Source organism: Notechis scutatus, chromosome 2 (genome assembly GCF_049901735.1).
Source record: "Notechis scutatus isolate UNSWTSFEM ecotype Mainland chromosome 2, rNotScu1.2, whole genome shotgun sequence".
Taxonomy (NCBI): domain Eukaryota; kingdom Metazoa; phylum Chordata; class Lepidosauria; order Squamata; family Elapidae; genus Notechis; species Notechis scutatus.
The window spans coordinates 22,024,752-22,047,246 of record NC_142010.1 but is presented as its reverse complement, the minus strand read 5'-3'; the positions used below and the strand labels follow the sequence as shown (position 1 = coordinate 22,047,246).

The 22,495-nt window shown below is 41.5% G+C and overlaps 2 protein-coding genes across 2 annotated transcripts in view; one reads left to right on the top strand and one right to left on the bottom strand.

Annotated features, from left to right (window-relative positions):
* Positions 1 to 5,717, top strand: part of PRKAR2A (protein kinase cAMP-dependent type II regulatory subunit alpha) — an 88,664-nt gene extending 82,947 nt beyond the window's left edge. Inside the window, exon 11 of the mRNA XM_026682660.2 lies at positions 1,810 to 5,717. Within this exon, the coding sequence (XP_026538445.1) occupies positions 1,810 to 1,943 (134 nt within the window). The 3' untranslated portion in view covers positions 1,944 to 5,717. The remainder of the gene's footprint in view (positions 1 to 1,809) is intronic.
* Positions 5,718 to 6,951: 1,234 nt separating this feature from the next.
* On the bottom strand, positions 6,952 to 19,556 carry LOC113422004 (monoacylglycerol lipase ABHD6-like). The gene is made up of 8 exons (XM_087953741.1): positions 19,444 to 19,556; positions 17,804 to 17,960; positions 16,953 to 17,066; positions 15,285 to 15,417; positions 14,079 to 14,236; positions 13,441 to 13,495; positions 9,122 to 9,222; positions 6,952 to 8,144 (listed from the first exon to the last, which is right to left on the bottom strand). The coding sequence occupies exons 1-8, from the start codon at positions 19,554 to 19,556 to the stop codon at positions 7,968 to 7,970; spliced, it is 1,008 nt and encodes a 335-aa protein (XP_087809867.1). The 3' UTR covers positions 6,952 to 7,967.
* Positions 19,557 to 22,495: the final 2,939 nt, after the last annotated feature.

Below are 22,495 nucleotides of genomic sequence, written 5' to 3'. Positions count from 1 at the left end.
TCAGAGGGTTCAGATCGACCCCACTTCCCCATCAGTAGCACAGTTATTAGAATTTTTACAGGAGGGCCTAAACAAAGGGTTATCACACAATACTCTGCGGAGACAGGTGGCGGCCCTGGCTTCGGTCATATCTTGCAATGATCTTACCTCCATATCTCATCACCCTCGCATTCGCAGTTTTCTGCACGGTGCCAAGAACTTGAGGCCCCCCGTAGTGCACTATTATCCAACTTGGGACTTAAATAAGGTACTATTGGTCCTTAGTGGCTCCCTTCGAGCCACTAAGGACCACGATGATTCAATTTCTAACCTACAAAGTAGTTTTCCTGATAGCAATTACATCTGCCCGAAGAATCTCCGAACTAGCTGCATTATTGGTGCGCAAAGATCTCTGCATTTTCCATTCGGATAGAGTGGTTCTCAGACCAGATCCCTCCTTCATTCCAAAAGTTAATTCGGCATTCCATAGAGCTCAAGAACTGGTGCTCCCAAATTTTATCTCACGTTCATCACACAGGCTTGAACACCAATGGCACCGCTTGGACATAAGGGCCTTACGCATCTACATACAGTGCATTGCGCCTTCCAGAAAGACAGAAGCCCTCTTCATGTCCTTTCAGTCTAACACCCTGAGGCGCAAGGTTTCACCCTCTACCATAGGTAGATGGCTAAAGGCCACCATCGCTAAGTCATATAACTCTCACTCGATTCCAGTGCCCCAAGGCATTACCATTCACTCCACCAGGAGTGCAGCCACCACAGCAGCATGGGCGACCCAAGCTACAATAGAGGAGATTTGCCGAGCTGCAACCTGGGCTTCTCCATCTCCATTTATTAGAAATTATAAAATTGACGTATTTGCTTCTGCTGAGGTTTCATTTGGTAGGCGAGTTTTGCAGCAAGTTATTTCAGAGACAGTAAGGTCTGCAACCCAGACGGAGTCCCTCCCTTAGGACAGTGCCAAACTTTGGTATGTCCCATCACTGGATGCTCTGAACAGCTCATGGGAGAAAGGGCGTTGGTACTTACCCCATAAGTCCATTCTTTGTGAGCTATGAAGAGCATCCAGCCCCACCTTTTTATTCCGTCTGGTAGGGGGTCTGTTCCGGCCAGGGTTATTACATAGGCTTAAGCATATAGGGTATCAATACCTTGGCTTCGCAAAACTGGGGACGCTAAGGAGGAGTCTCGAGGAGGAGGAGGAGTGTCCTCAAGTTTAAGCCCAGCCTTCCTAGAAGGGACTGAAGCACCTTCCCATCACTGGATGCTCTTCACAGTTCACAGAGAACGGGTGTATCAGGTAAGTACCAGCGCCCTTTCTATAAGTTTGGACTTTGCAGATCTTATAATACAGGGGTATCAAACTGGATTTCTTGGAGGGCCGGATTAGCATTGTAGTTGTTCTCTGCAAGGCAGGGCAGGGAGGAGACGGACAGACACCCTCCTGTAGCAGCCAGCTGGCCAAAACAGGATGGGGTGGGGGCAGTTTGCAGGCCTTGAGTTTGACCTGTTCTAATACTATCTACTTCAAAGATAGTGAAGGGAAGCATTTAATATAATATTTGCAAGATTCTTTTGTCTCTCCTTGGGAATTCTTACTTCTGGGACTATTTTGTGATTGCTCTAATTGCAATTGGAGTTGGGGATCTTTAAATAAAATTATGTATTAATTTTCCAAGGATTCTCATTCTCCTCCCCCCCGCTTTTCTGGGTAATTTATTTCATTGCTTTTTAAAAAGAGCTTGATTGACAACCTCCTTGGAACTAATGTAAAAATTTCTGTTCACATTTCTCTGTATTTCTGTGCAGTTATGGATGTGCAAGCATTTGAGCGGTTACTTGGGCCGTGCATGGACATTATGAAGAGGAATATAACCCATTATGAAGAGCAGCTGGTGGCTTTGTTTGGTTCAAGCATGGACCTGATCAATCCAGGCAATTAGGTGCAGCAGAGTGCCTCCATGCCTTCTCAGTTCAAGACATAGAAAAGTCTCCTATTAGTAACAGCGCAGCACCACTCAAATGAAAAAAGGACACTACGGGACAGTGGCTGTTGGTGTCTTCTTGGGCTTTTTTTTTTTTTTTTAGAAACTTATGCAGGTCTCAGCATAGCTGGAGGGTTCAGGGCTCACTCCAGGCCTCCGCTTTGCTGCTGAAATTTTGTTATTAGACCTAGCCTACTGCTGAGTCTCTTAATCCTCTTTCCACATTGCTTGGTTCAGAATGGCATGTTTCTCCCAACAATTCAAGTGCCTGATACTAAAGAAATGGAGCAGTCTATTTGTTGTTCTTGTTTATAAAAAAAAAAAAAAAAGGAAGAACAAACTTTGAAATCAGAGATCTGGATGGTTGGTGGCTGTTCCTACACTTGGAAACTGCCCCCTTCTTTACATTACCTTCTTCTTGACAGCTTTTTCTTGTCCTCACACGATCAAAATCTGATTTTAATAATGATACATTTGGATTTGAATGTCAAAAAGAGATGGGACATTTGTAGAAACAGCAGGTTAACCAGTTCTGAGTCTTGTTCTTTTCTGGAAATGGGAGTGTGGCTGTTTAAAGCTAAAGGGTTCCAAAGGTACCTGGTTGATAAATAATGGACAGTGAAGTAAAATGTTGTATTGTGAGATGTCTTAAGCAGAGTTTCAAGGCTCCAGTGAATTTGAATCCTAGGTCATGAGGTTCAGGGGCCACAAAAGTTGCGCACTGTTTTCTAAATTAGACTGATTTTTGGCCTGCTGGGAAACAGGAAATTCTTGGAAATTCTTATGGAAATTCTTGGTACTTCTAGATTTTGCATGGCATTGCCATTGGCAAAATCTGTTTTAATGCTTTTTTAAAAAGAAAAAAGGGTTGGGGTTTTTTGTAACTTAAAAAATATTTATGTACTAATGGGGTCCATTATACTGTAATATTTTACAATGTTATATAACAATTGGGTATACACTTTCCAACTACAATACCTAGTTGCTAAGTCCCTGTTGAAAATTAACAGCATTTTACTTCAAAAATGATTTTTTTAAAGCTACAATAGAAAATAACCTCACCTCTGGGCAATTAACATTGTATTGGAGGCACTTTTTTGAATGCAGATTCATTTAGCTGCATTTCTCTAAGATCTTGCTTGAATCAGCTGTCAGTTTACATATAATTACTGAGAAGTAGTAACATCTTAAGTTTTACCCAAGAATTAACCATGTAAGAAATTACCATAAAATAATTTAAATGTAGCACCAGAAATAATTAGGGAAGAAGCTACTGATCCTGTATGAAATTGCATCAGATGCCAATTCCATTATCAGTGTTTCTAAACTTATATGTGTTTTAGGAATAAATGTTCATTCATTGTGGGTTTTCAGCTTATAGAACAAATCAAAATTTAGTAATTGTGCCATCAAAATTTATACATAATTCAGCCATTCTGAATTCCCATTGGCAATGCTATAAATCCAATTCATAGGTTGCCTTTTAGCCTGGAGCTTGTTACCCCCTTTTTACAATTTCTATTCTGTGTTATTAATTTAAGACTTAAGTGTTTTATATGTTGTTGAATCAGGAGATAGCACTTGAAAATATAATCATTGCCATTGAAAAAGTTACTGAAGCCCTGGCCATAGTATTTTATTTGTCTCCCCCCCCCCCCCCCAATATATCAATTTAAACTTAGCTACAATTTGAAAATCCAAGAAAAATGCTTTGTTTATGTAAAGATTTTACACCAAATTTTAAATGTATCTTTCTCAGTTTGGGGCAAACTATTACTTGACTCTGGATCTCATAAAAAGGATTGGTGAGAAAAGGTAAGTGGTACAGCCTTTATTCTTGTATAAGTAGCAAGTAATTTTTAAAAAAATTCTCTCAAGGTTTGGCCAAGTCACAGCTGAACCCAACAGATGTGTTCTAGAACCACCATTTTGGCTACAAAGGCATTCTCTTCCATTTCTCGCTCCAGTTCTTTCATGTCTTTTGTGATGTAATTTAACAGGTTATACAATTGGGGTATCTCTCCCACCTAATTAATCTTCAGCAACACTTGCTGGGGTTGGGATATTTTGAAGAGGACTCTACTTTGGTAAGAAATGATCCAGGAAAAGTGAACTGAGGATATATTCAAAGCCATTTTCAAATTGAAGTGAATAGGATGAATTAGTACTAATTTATACATGTTCTGTTTTAAACGAAAACCCTATATTATTTTGAAAGCAAACAAATTGAAGGGCTGATTTGCACAATCCTAAACTGGGTTTATCTTTTCAATTGGTGCAAAATCTTTTTATCTATGTGTGTTTGTGACTGACCAGCTGGTCATATGAATCACTTCATTATGATAATAGGTCACTGACATTACTGTGAGTATTGTTTGAGACTTCCATCTTTAGGCCTAGTTAGAATATATACTTTTGTCATCAGCTGATTTTAATACAAGTTCAACTTTTGGTCACATAGATTGTCGCATTAAAGAAATTATTTTTTAAAAGAGCCATTGGGACCTGTCAGAGTAGAAATTATTTATAATGTATAACTTAAAATGATTTGTTGTTCAGTATTTGGAATGAAAGCTAGAGCAATCATGTAAACATCTGTTCCTTCCTTTGTGGATTTCCCTTTCATTTTGCAAATCCAGCTGGATTTCAGCAAGATCATCTATGAATAATTCATTTCCATCCCTGTACCCCCTCCTTTATCTTGGCTTCATTAACTTCTCATGTTGCACATCATTTCAAAATGTTGTGTAATATTCTTTCCCCAGGGCAAATCTAGCATTCATTCACGTAGGGTAATTGGGGATGTCTAGCTTTAATAAGAGAACTCAGCAGCAAAGTGGCTAACCAGAGTGGTGTCTTATGAGACTGTCTTTTTTAACTTACATATCTTTTTTGAGGTTTCTGGGAAGAGCTTATAGTGTCCTATTCTTAAGATATGTCTATTGATGTCACAGCACAGATTTTCACAATGTATTAAAATGAAAAAAAAATAATCTAAAACAAATCGACAAGAAAGTGCAGCTTTGAGGAGGGAAAAACAACAACCCTGACATCCATTTTGTCAACTTTTTTTTTCTTGAAATGTCTTTGTAAAATTAGTTGGACTTTTCTGGCCTTTTCCACTCCAGTTATTTTTTTTGTTGTAAAATACTGTGTATATAAGGCGAATGTTTTCTGTTTGTTCTAAGCACATGTTTCCTTTGAAGAGGCCTTTTCTGTGGGTTCTCCTTGAGCAGGCTGCAGGGCTATGCTGGACCTTGATCTTCCAGGAAAAAGAAAACATAGTCCCTAAACTGGCAGGAGCATGACACATCTTTACTGAGCCTAGCTAAAGCTTAAAACCATGTGGATTGCTGTGGATGCTTTCCAGCCTGGTCCAAAAGGTGATTTTAATTTTGCATAAAGATGCTACCTCAAGGCTCTTAAGAGCTTTAAATGTGTCTTGCCTGTGAGAAGGACACACATTGATTCTGATAAGCTGTTCTGTTGCATTAGGTGGGAAGAATATTTTCTGTCTTTGGGGGGGCATTTTAAATCACTTTTACATCTGCCACATGATTGTTTTCAAAGTGTGAGCAGTTTTGCAGAGAGATCTGTTCTTGCACTGTAGTGTTGCCCAAGATGGGAAGAGAGTATCTTCCACATAAGACACTGGTCTCATTCTGATCTGAAGTTTGATTTTACTTTCAACTAATAAAAGCTGACATGCCATGTCCAACCTTTCTGACTGCAGTTTTGGATGTGTGAGTGTGCTTTCTTTAATCCAACAAATGCAGTCCTTTATCATATTTTCAAAAGAGCAGTTAAAACCAAGCTTTGCTGATCATTTACAAGCAGCAAACACTAAAATGAAAATGCATAGTGCAAGAACTTGGAATAATTCCAACCCTTCCTCTTCAGTGTTATTCTGAGATGGAAAAAAATGCTTTTTTAAAAAATGTGTTCCTCATAGACACTTTTATCAACTAAAAAACTTGCCTTCTACAGGAACTCTGCTTAACCTTCCTAGAGATGGCCTCCTTCCCTGGAACAACCTATCCCCCAAAAAACATACTGCATTTTCAAACACACACACACAAAACCAAGACTCTTCAAGGAGGCATTAGGAGGCAGTTGAATATCTTGATGCCTGCCTGCATCATGTTACATCAGCACCACTTCCTTGTTACATTTTTTCATGTTACTCAAGTGACATGTAAAGTGAAATAATAAATAAGCATGATCAAGTCAAGCAGCAGCGGTTCTGCCAATACCTAGTCAGCTTCGGCTCTTTACTTTCGCATTGCCTTGATAGGAAAGGAAGCAGGAAATAAAATTTCAGTGAACTGGGAGAAAAAGATACAAATGACATGTGGTCCATCTAACTTGGGTGTCAAACTGAAGGCCTGTGGGCCGCATCTGGCCCGCGGGGTGCTTAAATCCAGCTCACAGGGCTGGCCTGAAAATATCAAGGGACTGGCATGTGGTGCCTCTGGCGGCTAAAATGGGCCTGGTGCAGCCCCCCTGCACCTCGTTTTCACCCATCATGGCCTCCTGCAAGACTCTACCAGTGAAAAACTGGCCCAAAACAGGCCAGAAAATGGACCAAAAACAGGCCACATGGTGCTGCATGAGGCCATGGAGGGCGAAAATGAGGCTCAATGGGGCCGCACACGGATCCCCTGGTGCCCTGTTTTGGCTAGCAGGGTGCTGCAGGAGGCATCCGTCCTGCCACCCCTCCTTCCCCCCCCCCCGCGGGCTCACAGAGGAGAACTACAATGCTGATCCGGCCCTCAAAGAAATCCAGTTTGACACCCCTGATCTAACTTAACCCGAAAGAGCCAGTTTGGTATGGTAGTTAAGACACAAGGTTAGAAACTGGGAGACCGTCAGTTCTAGTCTCTCCTTAGGAATGGGGCCAGCTGGGTGACCTTTGGGTATTGAGTCCTTTTCAGCCCTAGGAGGAAGGCAACAAATGGCAAACTACTGAAAATTTTGCGAAGGAATCTTTATGGACTAATCCAGGGTGTCAACAGGAGTAAAGACTGACTTGAATGTGCCAAACAACAGCAACCCACCACTTCCAAGAAAAAATAAAGTAGATCAATTAATAGTGGACGCACTGCTGAGGATCACTGATTTTCAAACCTTAATCTGATATTCTTTTTCACCATATTAGGGAAGAGGGTCTTTAACTCACACATTTGTACAAAACGTTGGCACAAAGTTCTCAGCTATATTGCAGGCTCAGCCATACCTCCAAGGGAGGAATTTTTAAAAGTATTATTCATCCTGTAAAAAGTGGAAAGATACAATTGAAATAATTAATCCAGTGTCCTGCTGGGATAGATTGACAAGGTAGAGATAAAGCCCTTTACTCCCTGCTAATCTAATTTTTTCTTTTGTCAGAGCAGGCTAAGGGCTTTGGTTGTTGCACACTCATAAAGTCTGCCAAGCAGCCTTGTTCTCTTGTCATCAGAATCTCTTTGATATCAGGGTTCTTAAAATAAATAGATTTCAGAGGCAACAGGTTGAAGTGTCTGACAGCTAGTTTATCTTCTTATTTGGAGCTCTGCCTCCGATATTGGAGAAAATTGAGGAATTTGCGGTTCTGGGTCACTGTGCCAGGAACCATACAACTTTAGAATGCAGAAATCTGAAAAGCTCTTTTGACCATATTTGGAAATATTATTTGCTCAAGCCTCAATTTCAACAACAGAGGAAAGTCAATTGGCGTGAAGGAGAGGTAAACCTAGCCACATGGAATAACACAACAATGCTACACACAGAAGTGCAAGTTCCATTAGAAAGTTGGATCAATTCTTGATCGGTCTTTCTGGAATGGTGATGCAAAGCTATTTTCTCCAGGTCCTCACCTCTTCTGCTGCCTACTAAGTATCTTGAGTTGTAGCTCCCATTGTACCAGCCAGAGAAGTCAAAATGGGGCTGGTAGGTGGGGTGGCAGACCTTGCCTGTCTCCTGCCACCTCGCACTTCCTGAGCCTCAGGCCACCTTCTTCTGCTCGGCTGAGTCACAGACCGATTTGTAGAATTCCAAGAGGAGCTTTGCAGATTTCCTGGGCCTCTCGAGGGTTATGAAGTGACCACATTTTTCCAGCCAATGCACTTGGGAATTAGGAATGGCAGCCGCCAAAATTTCTGCACCTGAAGAATCAAAAACCTACACAAAAGGAAACAAAGAATGTCTTCTCATCACAACTGAAATATTTTAAAGTGTATGTTGAAAAAAATCCGGCTTGGGTGTGCCACCTTACATTTGCTCTTGGAGCAATGTTCAGTACACAACCTTTTAATAGTAACTGATGTTTTACATAGCATCTCCACTATTCTGATATTCAGGTTTTAATGGGTTGAGTTGTATAGCCAGGTTACATGTGAGTTCTGTTAATATATAAAGAAAGGGTCCTTGGTGCTTTCTGAGCTTGGTTGTTTTCTTGCAGACAATTCATTACCCAAACATCATCAGTGCTAGCGCTGCCTTTTTTTTTTTTAATTTACTCTTAATAGTTCAACCTCGACCACTAAGATTCACCAGGATATTCTCTCTGCCATTATTTCCTTTCCTTTGATTGGATTTGCCTTATTGCTTTTAGGATAAATGAGATGGATTGGTCGATTGATTGATGATTGATTCATTCATTCAATTTCTACTGCTGCTCTGCTCAACTCAACCGAGTGACTTTGGGTGGCTTCTAAGAAATGTATGAAAACTTTTATGAAAAAGTATAAGGGTGAGGGTATAGCAAAGTGGAAAGAAAAATGTCAGTTTTACATTTCTCCCAATTCTGGATTTAAAATAGTGCTGCCTTTCATCCTGTCTGCAGGTGCTGCTAACATCCCAGAATAAGCCCTGCTCCTTTTCAAAGGGCCTCCCTCAACCTGCTGTGCAAAGTCCTCAACCGTCCTCCTCTTGAAATGTAGGCAAAAATTTCAAGCTGTTCACTGAACTGCAGGATGTCACCTTCAGAATAACAAATGAGATTTATTTTCAAGTCAAACATTTCCACAAGGAACAATGAAACTATCAGCAGATGAACAACCATAACAGTACAATTTCCATGACAGGATTGGTTCTCTTGCCTGATTCTAAAATTATATAACTGTGCACAAAACCCCAGATATACATAAACCCCTTACCTTGTCCTCCTTTCCCCAAATGATCTGGGTGGGAGCTTTGATTTTCCTCATGTTGTCATGGAGGCTGTACCTCGATTCGCTGCTGGTGAGGTCCAGAAAACCTTTCCCAATAAAAGGAAGCAAAATGGGGGATGTTTCATTCCATTCTTAATAAGCAAGGACACACTTCCTGGGTTTTCCCTGTGTCTGATCTTCTGTGTTCTCATGAATAATTGGAATTTATTTATTTAGCGTATGGCGATATTACATTAGCCAGGAGACTACAATGCTATGCAGTGTAGTAGTTTGGATGTCTTGTTTACTAGCTCCGTTTGGTACACCCTCATGCACTTCCCAAGGTGAGCCACAGGTGGGTGAGCTAACTCTGCACCAGATAGAAAGATAAGTAGTTTCTCCTGAAGCAGCATCTGAGGCCCTCCCTCTCTCCCTAAGCTGCCTCAAACAAGCATCGCAACTGGGACGGGTTCAGTGCTGGCAGGATTCTAACCATCCACACAATCCATCCTTGTCTCCCCCACCAAAATGGTAACTGTTTTAATTACTCACATAGAACATACTTCTGAACTGTTAGGTGGGCAGAAGCTGAGGCAAGTGACAGGAGCTCACCCCAGCATGCATTGCTAGAACTCAAACTGCTGGTGCAAAAAACTACTGTCACTGAGTCACCACACTTCATAATAATGGGATGAGGAAATCTGATAAGGAACATTCAGCTGCAGGAGTGAATTTAACCCTTTGCTCCCTCATTTGCCTGATGCCAACCCTGCAGCTTCTCCAATTTGCATCTCTAAATCGAGGGTGTCAAATTCAAGGCCCAGGAGCTGGATCCGGCCCATGGGGTGCTTAGATCTGGCCCATGAGGCTGCCCTGGAAACAGAACAACCAGCCCACTATGCCTCTGCCAGTGAAAATGGAGCTCATTTTTGATGGCAGAGACCGTTGTGGCTGAAAATGGAGCTCAGGAGCCCGTTTTTGTTGGCAGAGCGCTCGGGCTACCACACGTACCCCCAACACAAGTGATGTCGATCTGGCCTGCCCCTCCCCCAAGGTCAAACACAGCCCTGATGTGGCCCTCAATGAAATCGAGTTTGACACCCCTGCTCCAAATGTAGCTGGGTAACAACCTCTGGGGGTTGAGTTGAATGGGAATTATGGGGGTTACATTCCTAACACCCTTGGAGGGCTTGTAAAATAGAAAAGGCTGTCTCATTATGGTGATGATACTGAAATGTGTGTCCACGGGCATTGGCTCAACATGTTAGTGCCTCTTCCATTGTAAGCTGCCTTCTTTTCTGTGATGTGATCCAGAACCAAGCTACTATTAAACAGTGGAAAGAATTTCAGAAGCCTTGCTTAATCTGCTTGAACAATGGGCCCTATCCAACAAAACGAATTTCAATATGGAGAAAAGCAAAGTTTTACATTTAGCAAGGAAAAATCAAGTACAGATTAGGTGAGACCTGGCTCATGACCTAAAATGGACACCTAACATCAAAAAAGTCATCAAAAAAGCACAACAAAGAATGTTCTTTCTGCGCCAACTCAGAAAACTCAAACTGCCCAAGGAGCTGTTGATACAGTTCTACAGAGGAATGATTGAGTCTGTCATCTGCACCTCTATAACTAACCGGTTCTGCAACCCAACAGGACAGACACAGACTTCAGAGGATAATTAGGACTGCAGAAAAAACAATTACTACCAACTTCCCTTCCATCGAGGACCTGTACACTGCACGAGTCAAAAAGAGGGCTGTGAAAATATTTACAGACCCCTCACATCCCGGACACAAACAGTTTCAACTCCTTCCCTCAAAACGATGCTATAGAGCACTGCACACCAAACACAAAAACAGTTTTTTTCCCCAAAAGCCATCACTCTGCTAAACAAATAATTCCCTCAACACTGTTCAACTATTTACAAAGTCTGCACTACTATTACTGTTAATCTTCTCATCACTCCTTATCACCCATCCCCTCCCACTTGTGATTGTAGGACTGTAACTTTGTTGCTTGTATCCTTACGATTTATATTGACTGTTTCCTAGTATGATTTGATTGTTGATTGTACCCTTGACTATCATTAAGTGTTGTACCTTATGATTCTTGATTCTTAACGAATGTACCTTTCCTTTGTGTATACTGAGAGTATTTACACCAAGACAAATTCCTTGTGTCCAATCACACTTGGCCAATAAAGTATTCTATTCTACACTTGGCCAATAAAGTATTCTATTCTATTCTATTCTATTCTATTCTATTCTGTTCTGTTCTGTTCTATTCTAAAAACAGTAACTGCAAGAAGGACCTTGGAGTCCTAGTGGATAATCACTTAAATGTGAGTCAGCAGTGTGCAGCAGCTGCCAAAAAAGCTAATACTATCCTGGGTTATATAAACACAGGCATAGAATCAAGATCATGTGAAGTACTAGTATCACTTTATAAAATCCTAGTAGGACCACCCCTGGAGTACTGCCAGCAATTTTGGTCACCATATTATAAAAAAGATGTTGAGACTTTGGAAAAAGTTTAGAGTTCATAGCAGCTAAGATGATCAAAAGCCTGGAGACTAAAACATATAAAGAATGGCTGCAGGATTTGGGTTTGGCTAGTCTAAAGAAAAGAATTAAGGGTGACATGATAGCAGTATTCCATTATTTGAGGGGCTGCCACAAAGAAGAGTCAAATTATTCTCCAAAGCACCGGACAGCTGGACAAGAAGAAATGGGTGGGATTCAAAAAAAAATTAACAACTGGTTCTGTGGGCCTGGCTTAGGTGTTGGGCATGGCTTGGTGGTCATGTGACTGGGTGAACATGGATTGGTGGTCATGCTATTGGCTGGGTATGGCCAACTCAATATCACTCACATCGAGGAACGCATCTTCTTGCCTGGCTTCTCATGACTGTGGGGATGCTGCAACAGTCGTAAGTGTGAAAAATGGTCATAAGTCACTATTTTCAGTGCCATTGTAACTCTAAATGGTCACACACAAGCAAAGTACCAGCAAAGGAGGGGAAAAATACTCCAGAGAAGTTCCTGTGACAGGAAGCCTAGTCCTGCCAAGAATGTAATAAGGGTTAACGGAGAGGCAGTTTCTGTAAGCAACACCAGAATGTTTCCTTCCTGCCTTCCTTACAGGATTAGGCCAGTAATTTCTTCTAACAACCGGTTCTCCGAACTGCTTAGAATGTTAACAACCGGTTCTAGTGAATAGGTGTGAACTGGTAGAATCCCACCCCGGTTGGAAACTAATCAAAGAGAGAAGCAACCTGGAATTAAGGAGAACTTCCTAACAGTGAAGACAACCAGTGGAACAGCTTGCCTCCAGAAATTGTGGGTGCTCTATCACTAGATATGCTTAAGAATAACTAGATAGTCACTTTTCTAAAGTGGTATAGGTTCTCTTGCTTGAATGGTACTGAACTAGAAGACCTGGTCCCTTCTGGCTCATTCTATTCTAGTTGCTTTCCCTGCTTCACTACTTTAAAGAAATGTATAGTAAAACAGACCCACATTTTACTGATATATCAGTACTTTTCAGTATTATTTCTTCATTGTAGAAAAAAGAAATGTCCATATCTGAACAAACCCATTGAAAATGTCCTGAATGAAGGGCTGGTTTTGGCTGTAGCTCCTTGGATGGATTTTCTTGATATTAAATGTATATTGGTCCCTCTAAAATGGGTTCCCAACCCCTGAGCCATAGCCCACTACTGGGCCATAAGCTGTTTGGACTGTGACCACAGAAGCGGCAGGAAAGCGCATCGCATACGCGCATATCCCCAATTGCACAAGCAGCGGGCGAGTGCTTGTGTGCGTGCTCCATTTGCACAAGCAGCGGGTGCGTGTTCCCACGACAGGTGCAAATAGAGCTGCATGTCAGCAGTGGGATCCTACCTGTTCCACTACTGGTTCAGTGATCGCGCACACCTAACACACACACACACGCCTTTTCCCACACCAGCTGAGGACTGCAGCGCCAATCAGCCGAGAGGATAAAGAAGAGGAAAGCACAGGCGCGGGTGGGAGGGCCAATCCTGCACTTTTCTCCTTTCTCCTCTCAACTGATTTTCCAGGCTTTTCTTCCTCTTCTCAGCTGATCGTTGGAGACCTTTTTTTTTTTAATTACTTGGTTCAGCTGAACCAATCCAAACCGGTAGCATACCACCATTGCTGCACGTGCTTGCCGGCCATTCGTGCGGGGAGATCATCCCTTCTCCCTCCCCCCTCACTGGTCCGCAAAGCAGGAAAGGTTGGAGAACTCTGCTCTAAAAGGGGGATGAGTAGCCAAGCCTGGTCCACGCTGTGTCTTGTACCTACACAATGTAAAAAACATCTTGCTTGGTTTCCGATCCTCAAGGTATCCCTTTAGGAGCTAAAAGTGAAAGGAGAAAAGGACAAATCAGGCAGTAAGGCGGTGTTAAAATTTAAAATGAAATGTGCCATTTTTGTCCCCCCAACAGTTTCTCTATTCTTAGATTAGGTGCATCGCTGCAGGAGGATACTAGCGGCAATCCTCGACTTATGAGGACTTTGAGCAATTGAGTTCAACATTTCTGTTGCTAACAAGATATTTGTTAAGCGAGTTTGGCCCCATTTTAGCAGCTTTCTTGCCACGGTTGTTAAATGAATCACTGCAACTGTTAAGTTAGTAACATGGTTGTTAAGTGAATCTGGTTTCCCCACTGACTTTTGCTTGTCAGAAGGTCCCAAAAGGGGACCACATGCACAAAAAGCAGAGTGAATGAGAAAGGAGAGGGACGGGACGGGAAGGGAGGAACCATAAATCTCTTTTGTTATTCAAGCATTTGGGAAATATTTATGCTGGTCTCCCTTTCATCTTAAATGTCAATCTTGTGCACTTCCTGACTGTCTTGTAAAAGAACTTGAGGAGAAATGGGAAATGTTATTACAAGGGACACAGAGAGCAGCAATCTAGGAAGAAGTCAGATCTTCACCTGCATCTTTAAAAAGCTGGGTTGGTATAGGCAAATTTTCATGAATTTTTCTATTTGCTCCTTAGTAACCGAAACAAGAGCACTCTCGGCAAAATCCTTTGATAAAATTAACTGTTTTAACCACAGAAAGAGTTCACTTTGTTTTGGAATCTTCAGACCTAAAAAGAGGGTGAGAAAATGGAATATGTTTTAAAAAATTACTACCACTCTAGAACCAAACTAGCAAGAATCTTAAAAATATAGAAATAATACTAAAACGTGTTAAAGTGAAGTAATTTCATTTATCAATATCCTCAGCTGGTAAATAGCAATAGCACTTAGGCTTACATACCACTTCATGTAAATATTCAATAGCAATAGCACTTATACACCGCTTTACCACAGGGATCCCCAACTTCTGAGCCATAGCCTACTTACTGGGCCGTGAACTGTTCAAAACCAGGCTGCCCAAAATGGGTGAGCACAAGCATGCGCGCACATCCCCCTTGCACGCGCTGAGGGCATGCATGTCCACCACTTGTGCAAATGGAGCTGTGCGTATATGCACCTTTGCCCGCTACTTGCGCAAAACCATCCCATCTCCCCCCCCCTCTTGCACCGGTCTGCAGTCCAGAAAGTTTGGGGAACTGTGGTTTACAGCACTCTCTAAGCAGTTTGCAGAATCAGCATATTGCTCCGAAAAATCTCATTTTATTGACCTCGGAAGGATGTAAGTGTGATTGTGTTGTGTATGTTGATGTTGTTAAGATATAGTGTTTTTTTAAGGCAATATCAAATGGGAAGGGAAGCCTCTTGGTGCCATGATTCCAACCCACTTAGTTCAGTAGTTATTACGTATTATTATGTTCAAGTTCTGGTATCAATAGATATGCTGGAAGATCAGTTATATTAAATGGGGTTTGTTGGATCTGGAGGTGAACTCCCCATAGTTCCATGCTGGCTGAAATGTCAATCATAGGTTTGATTGAAACTTTTTGAAAAGGGATTAGAACAACATCCTTGTGGAGGATTCTAACGTTGAATTCAAATCTAGCCAGGGTGTTATAAATGCAGCTACCCAGAAATAGCTATGCAGAAATGCATGAAGCATTTTCTGATGAGAGAAGTCATTTCCAAACAGTCCATTAAGTTCTCATTTTATAATCTAATTTTATAAGCATTCTGGCTTTTTCCTTCACACTTCACTTACTTGATGTAAATACTTACCAGCTGGGCAGAGGAGTGCTAAAGAGGAGACGTGGGCTGGATAGAGAGCGGCATAAACCCCAGCAACCATGCCTCCTATGGACATGCCAACCAGGTGGAAGGGATTATGGTTCAGGCCAGCACACTGGACAAACTGAAACAAACATTTGGAACAAAGAGATTGAGGTTGTTCTTTCATGAGATGCTCACCCATCCTAATCCCTTCTTTCTGGAACTAATTGCACAATATAATGAACACTCAATTAGTTACATGGGCTGACTTCATACTGTCAGGTAGGGTGAAAAATTGCTCGGGATTTAGTGATTCATGCAGATCACTGTTTATATGGCTGATACAGCAGCATTTAACATGACAAGTAAGAATGTCATCAAGCAGTAAGAACAAGATTGATTAAAGAAGGAACTGTGGTAATAAAATGCATTTTGTCAATACATTTGATTATACTGTCCAAGCCTATAGAACAATGTTGATGTTTCCAAAATATGGAAAATTTATCTCACGGGGATAATGAAGCAAAAGTAATAATGGCAAAGTTAAGAACATCTGTTACAGCTCTTTATAAAGGTGCTCACAAGATAAGATTAATACTAAATACTTGAAAGCTTTTCCTCTATAGGAGAGTGCACAAGACTGACCGATTCTTAGACATGATAGTTGATGTCCCATTTGCAATCCCAATCCAAAACATAGCAATAGCACTTAGACTTATATGCTGCTTCACAGTGCTTTACAGCCCTCTTTAAGTGGTTTACAGAGTTATATTGCCCCTAACAATCTGGGTTTTCATTTTACCCACCTCGGAAGGATGGAAGGCTGAGTCAACCTTGAGCCTGGTGAGATTCGAACTGGCAAATTGCAGGCAGCCAGCAGTCAGCAGAAGTAGCCTGCAGTACTGCATTCTAACCACTGCGCCACCACGGCTCATACATGACAATATTGCACAAATCAACAAGTGTTGGAGGAACCTTTAATCACAATGGGCCTGAGCATATGTTTCTAGGATTGTCATAACAATCACACATCAGACTGAAGTTATCCTAAGTAAACCCCAATTAATTAGGATTCATTGAGATTAGTAAGGGGATAAGGAGCATACAATTGCAATGTCTTCCATGTTGGACTTAGCTGTAGAGCCTATTTTTCCTTGAATTGTTTTGTGGTTAAAGCTGGACAATCTATGCTCAAGGAGGATTTATTAAAGAGGGATGAAAATAATACCATTTAAGTATCATATAATGCACAGCTGCTTTACACATCTGTGAGAATTTTTGAAGGGATTGATTATAGAGCATTGGGTTTCCTTTATGTGCACTTCTAACAAAAATATTCTTGCTAGATGGCAACATCTAATCAATATTGGTTCATCTTGGAAAACTAAGCAGGGTTCAACCTGACTACCATTAGGAATATCTGTTCCAGAGTGAAAAAGTAAAAACCAAAAGATGGAGCTGGGGGCAAAATTCTTTTTTCTCCAAGAAGTATGCTTGACTCAAAGGAGATTCTACATTTTTAATTACAAAGAATAGATGCTTTATATATTTTTCATTGCATAGTAAGTCTCACCTTGGTTTATATCCAATGTCTCATCCCTCCTCACTTTCCCCCTTTGCTGCCACCCATCAATTCAAAGAACAATGTATCACACCACAGTTCAAGAGATACCCTACCTGGTGTATCCTTTTAGCTTGAGCAACTGCTGTGTGACTTTCTGCGAGCAAGCGAGTGGTTCCCCCGTGACCTGGCAGATCAACGCAGACCAAATGGATGTCCTTAGGAAAGATCTATGGGGAAATGGTCCTGCATGTGAAGCCAAGGAATCAAAGCAAGAATAGCTGGTTCTCCACACAGCCAAAAGCAGGACTAAAGAAGAAATGCTACTCTTGGTCCCAGACCAAATCCAGTTCCCTTCCTCAACAGCCACATCCACCCTACCCTGTCTTTTCCTTTTCTTCCATTCCTCTCATCAACTGAAGCATTTCGGAAAGCCGTGAGCATGCTCAGACTTCACTGATTTATTTGGGGAGATGGTTATCCTCCTTTAGATTTCACTCCCGCTTACTGTTCCACCAGTGACGTGTTATGGATAGCCCAAAGCTTATAAGATCAACAATTTGCACAGGATCTGAGTTTCCCTGTCTGCTTTCTCGTAGTGGTAGATGGCTGGTTCTCAGATACCCCCAAGAAGATCAAGAAACAGAAAAATTGGGTAGAGCTTTAGATGTGGACATCAGCCGTTCTAGCCAGGAACTTTGGAGATGGTTCTCTTACTTGAAGGAAGTGGAGCAGGCTATATTTCAGAGACACCCACAGCTTTATCTTTGGTCTTCCACCCATCCCACTCTGCCCAATGGCAAGGAGGCTCAGGGGCTGTAGGCAGATGGGACACAGGGAATAGTATGGGCACATTTCCTTTAAAAGAAAGAAGGCTTTTGGCAAGCACACAGGAAGTTTCGTCAATGACTTCTAGCACCCAAGGCCAGGCTAGCATCATCCAAGCTAGAATAAAAGGAAGACCTACTTCAATGGTATTTAACCACATGTCTTTGTTGAGTGAGAATCCATGAAGCATCAGCACAGATGGTCGGGATCCAGGCTTCCCTTGGGTGAAGTATCTGAACCGGTAGTCCTCACTGTTGAGGTACTTCATCTTCACACCCAAACTCAGACGCCTCGTCCTGAAAGAGTGGAGAACAGTATAGGAGGCTGATGAGGATTTTGTGCAGGAGGCATTACTGTGGAATGACTTCCAGTCCAGGCTTGGTGTGTAGTGGATGGAAGAGGCTATGAAAGCTGTTGTAGCTGTTGTAGTCTACTTGCTTCTAAAATGGTGTGAGTTTGTGGAACGGGAATACGGAGAGAAGGCAGTGGCAAGGTAACTTTGAACTTCAGAGCAGAACCCTAACCCTAAGCCTGATAGATAAGCAGGGAATGATTATAGGAGGGAGTCCAACCTTTATGTCTTCCTTTCCTGCTGAGGTAAAGTGCTCTTTATCCATTCTTGAATCTTCTAAAAAAAATTATTTTTATGACCCTGTAATCCCTTTTATTGCAGTGGAGTCGGGGTAATTGAATGGAACTGAGTGTTTACTGGCTGGATGCTCTTCCTGACACCTATGTGGAGTTCGCAGCAGACATTTTCTCTTCGCGCCCTGATAAAGAAACATCTGTCACTGCCTAGAATTGAAGTCTCAACTTCCTGAGTGTGAGGAGAGCATCTTTACCTCTAGGCCACCACACTGTTCAACCAGCTAAAAGCAATACTAGCATGATATTGGCGATTTCTGTTGCCAACCATTATTGCATTTCTATTGCCTTTGCTTCAATTCACTGCCAGTTCCCTCACTTTCCTCTAAAGTGATGGGTGATGTAGCCTAACATATTTTACAAAATTTGAAGCTGCCTTTCCCGTACCACCAACAATGACCAAAGGCCATGTCATCCATGAGCTGAGGTTGAAGTGATTAGAGGAAGAGAGAGAGAGAGAGAGAACACAAATTGGCAAAGATGTTTGTGCAAGTGAGGAGAAGTCTCTGAAAATAGGTACCATTCCCACATGGCAAAATTCTAAGATTATTTACTAAAAGCTTCATAGTCACAGGATATAAAGAGTAAGAAAGCTGATCTTGATGGAAAGATGCAAAACCATTACCTAGGCAAAACATTTCTTAAGGCCTGAGAAACAAGATAATATTCAGAAATACTTCCTTAATTCATAAGGAGGTACATACAATCAGATTTATATGATTCTATTATTATAGGCATTCTCAGTAAAAGTAGTTATAGACTTCCAGAGCAGTAGGTATCTTGATCCTGACTACCTAATGTGACTGACACATTCTGTGTGCCTGGTATTGTTGGGAGCTGTTGTGGCTATTCAAGATCAGACTTCCTAGTACTCACCTTTCCTTTACAAATGTTTGGCTACTGGTAGTTCAAAGGGCCTTTCTCCACATGAGCCCAATAAATAACCATGTACCCTCGAACTCCCAACATTTCATCATGATACTGACTTGATCTTGTCTTCAGTCCATAGGGTTTTTTCCTCCCTTCCTTCCTGGGCAAGACTTCAGAAAATGGGTACTGCAGATCAGTACACAACATGTGAACTATGATGTAACTGACCAAGCATGTCATGTATTTTACAAGAAACAGACTTACCAGATTATGAAACTGAATATCAGAGAAGACATCTGGTTGCATTTTGAAATAAAGAAGTTAATTAAGATGTCTAAAGCACCATGTGTGATCATTTTGACCATGTTGTAATCCATGCCTGTAAATTAAAGTGCTTCTTTATTGTTTTTGTTGCCAAAATAAACAAGACATAAATATACATGGGTTCATGATTTTAGATCCTGTTAACCAATGACTCAGATGATAAAAGCAAGGATTTAATTATACTGGTTAGTTAATTATACCATAATTAGGGGGATTGCTAATAACATGGACAACCTCATTATAAGGTTTGCACATTCATGGAGGATAAAGCTATTTATTATTATTAATGTATACACAATCATATAAGAAGAAATGTTATGGATTTGAGGGACCCTTTAAATCAGTGATCCCCAACCTTTTTTACGCCGCGGCCCAGTACCGGCATCAGCTGGGCGCCGCAGCCGGTACCGGCATCAGCTGGGTGCCGCCATCTTTTTGATGAAAAAGTGCTTCCGGTGACCTCACGGAAGCACTTTTTCATCAAAGATGCGGCACGCTTCGATGAGCTTTTCCAGGTAGAAATAGCTTTCTACCTGGAAAAGCTCACCGAAGCGCTGGCGCCACCATCTTTTTGATGAAAACATGCTTCCGGTGAGCTTTCTACCGGAAAAGCTCACGGAAGCGCTGGCGCCGCCATCTTTTTTGATGAAACGTGCTTCCGGTGAGCTTTCTACCGGAAAAGCTCACCGGAAGCACTTTTTCATCAAAAAGATGGCGGCGCCCAGCAAGCCAGCGGCCCGGTAGGACTTGTTCCGCGGACCGGTACCAGTCCGCGGACCGGTGGTTGGGGACCCCTACTTTAAATAACAGGAATGACTTCCTTGTAGAGTGAACAAATAATCTGTGAAATTTGCATCCACAAAATAAACAATTTAGATAGTTTTCAAAAGAAATCAGTTATACCTATGGGGGATAAGACTTTTAAAATTTGCCTGGCTATAGAAGCTATGGATTACCTAAAATCCTAGGGCAGTATAGTTCTTGAGAAGCATTTCTGGAAACCACACCAATGTCTGGTCACCTTCAAAACAGACTGTTGAACTAGATAAGTCTTTAGATCAGGGGTGGGCAAACTTTTTGGCTCGGGGGCCTCATTGACTTTTAAAATTTGACAGACGGGCCGCTACCTGGTGTCGAAATGCCTGTCATTACAAGTCAAAATCAAATGAATGAAATCATTCAATCATTCACATCAAACCTTAATTCTTCGGCGGGCCGGATTAAAAAGACCAACGGGCTGGATGTGGCCCTCGGGCCGTAGTTTGCCCACCCCTGCTTTAGATAGATCCCACAAGGTTCTTCTTATGCTCTTATGACCAGAAATTATATCATCCCCAAGTTACCTGGATAGAAATGATTTTAGGAATATGAAAAAGAGGCAGGTGACACTATTATGAAGTGAGGTCTACATTCATTGTGTGATCTTCTTCAAGCTTTTTTAAATTGGAAAGAGCACACAAACATACAGAGACACATATGAAAATGTAACAGATGGATTAATTTATTCAGTAAGGGGGAAATATAATTATCAACCACAGTGTACAACATTAAATTGCATTCATGACTCAGAGGAGTTACACGCCACACCCTATGCGTTCCTTAGCAATCTAGATCATCCTCTGGATAAGCAGGATGAGTCAGAATGATGATTATTCTCAGGATGATTATTATTAGTTTATATCCCCTCATTCTGGACAAATGCCCATGGAAGTGATCAGATACAAATCAAATTTCCAGATTGAAATTCTGGAAAATCTAATCCAAACAGAAATTCTCTTAAGTAAAGATTACAGGTTGCAATCAGAATTGTCCTTGGGATAAGAAATAAAATTATCTCTTCCAGGGTGGTATACTTCTAATTGAGGAGGAGGGAGGGCAGTGGTTTGAATGCAGTATTGCAGGCTAATTCTGCTGACTTCCAGAGGTTCAATTCTTTTACAGATACTTTACAGATTAACAGTTGGAAGGGACCTTGTAGGTCATCTAGCCCAACCGCCCACCCCAGCAGGAGACCCTACACCATTTCTGACAAATGGCAATCCAATCTCTTTTTGAAAGTCTCAAGTGATGAAGCTCTCACAACTTCTGAAGGCAAGCTGTTTCATTGGTTGATTGTTCTCACTGTCAGAAAGTTTCTCCTTATTTTGGGGTTGAATCTTTCCTTCTTCAGTTTCCATCCATTATTCCTTGTCTGGCCTTCAGGTACCTTGGAAAATAGCTTGACCCTTTCCTCTCTGTGGCAGCCCTTCAAATATTGGAAGACTGCTATCCTGTCTCCCCTGGTCCTTCTCTTCACTAGACTAGCCAAGCCCAGTTCCTGCAACCATTCTTCATATGTTTTAGTCTCCAATCCCCTAATCATCTTGGTTGCTCTTCTCTGTACTTTTTCTAGAGTCTCTAGATCCTCATCAGCTCAAGATGGACTCAGCCTTCCATCCTTCCGAGGTTGGTAAAATGGGGACCCAGATTGTTGGGGGCAATAGGCTGACTCTGTAAACCACTTAGAGAGGGTTGTAAAGCACTGTAAAGCGGTATATAAGTCTAAGTGCTATTGCTAGATGCTAAGGAGAAGGAGTTTTGCAACTGTGGAATTGATCAGGAGAAGCTTTGCAATCAAGACTTTCTCAGATCTTCAGTCCTATCCCCCACCGCCATCTCTGTCTCTGAGTCTGGGGAAGTTGGCAAATGACTCTATATACTGGCCTCCAATAATTCACTCTATGATTTGTAACTGGGTGGGCTTTTTTTTTTTAAAGTAGCATTTAAAGGTGAGGAACAGAAGCAAGCCTTTCTCACCCTTCCTTCCATCCTGCCCTGGATTTCTTATAACCTCTGAAAATCAGATGACTCCAAAGACAGTGTCTATTTAACTGTTTACAATTTTTCTTGTAAAAATTCTTTCTTTTTTGAACTAATATTCAAATACATTTCAAATTCTTTCTTTTTCCTTAAAAAAGACACAAAGAAGATCAAAAGCTTGCAGATAAAGTAA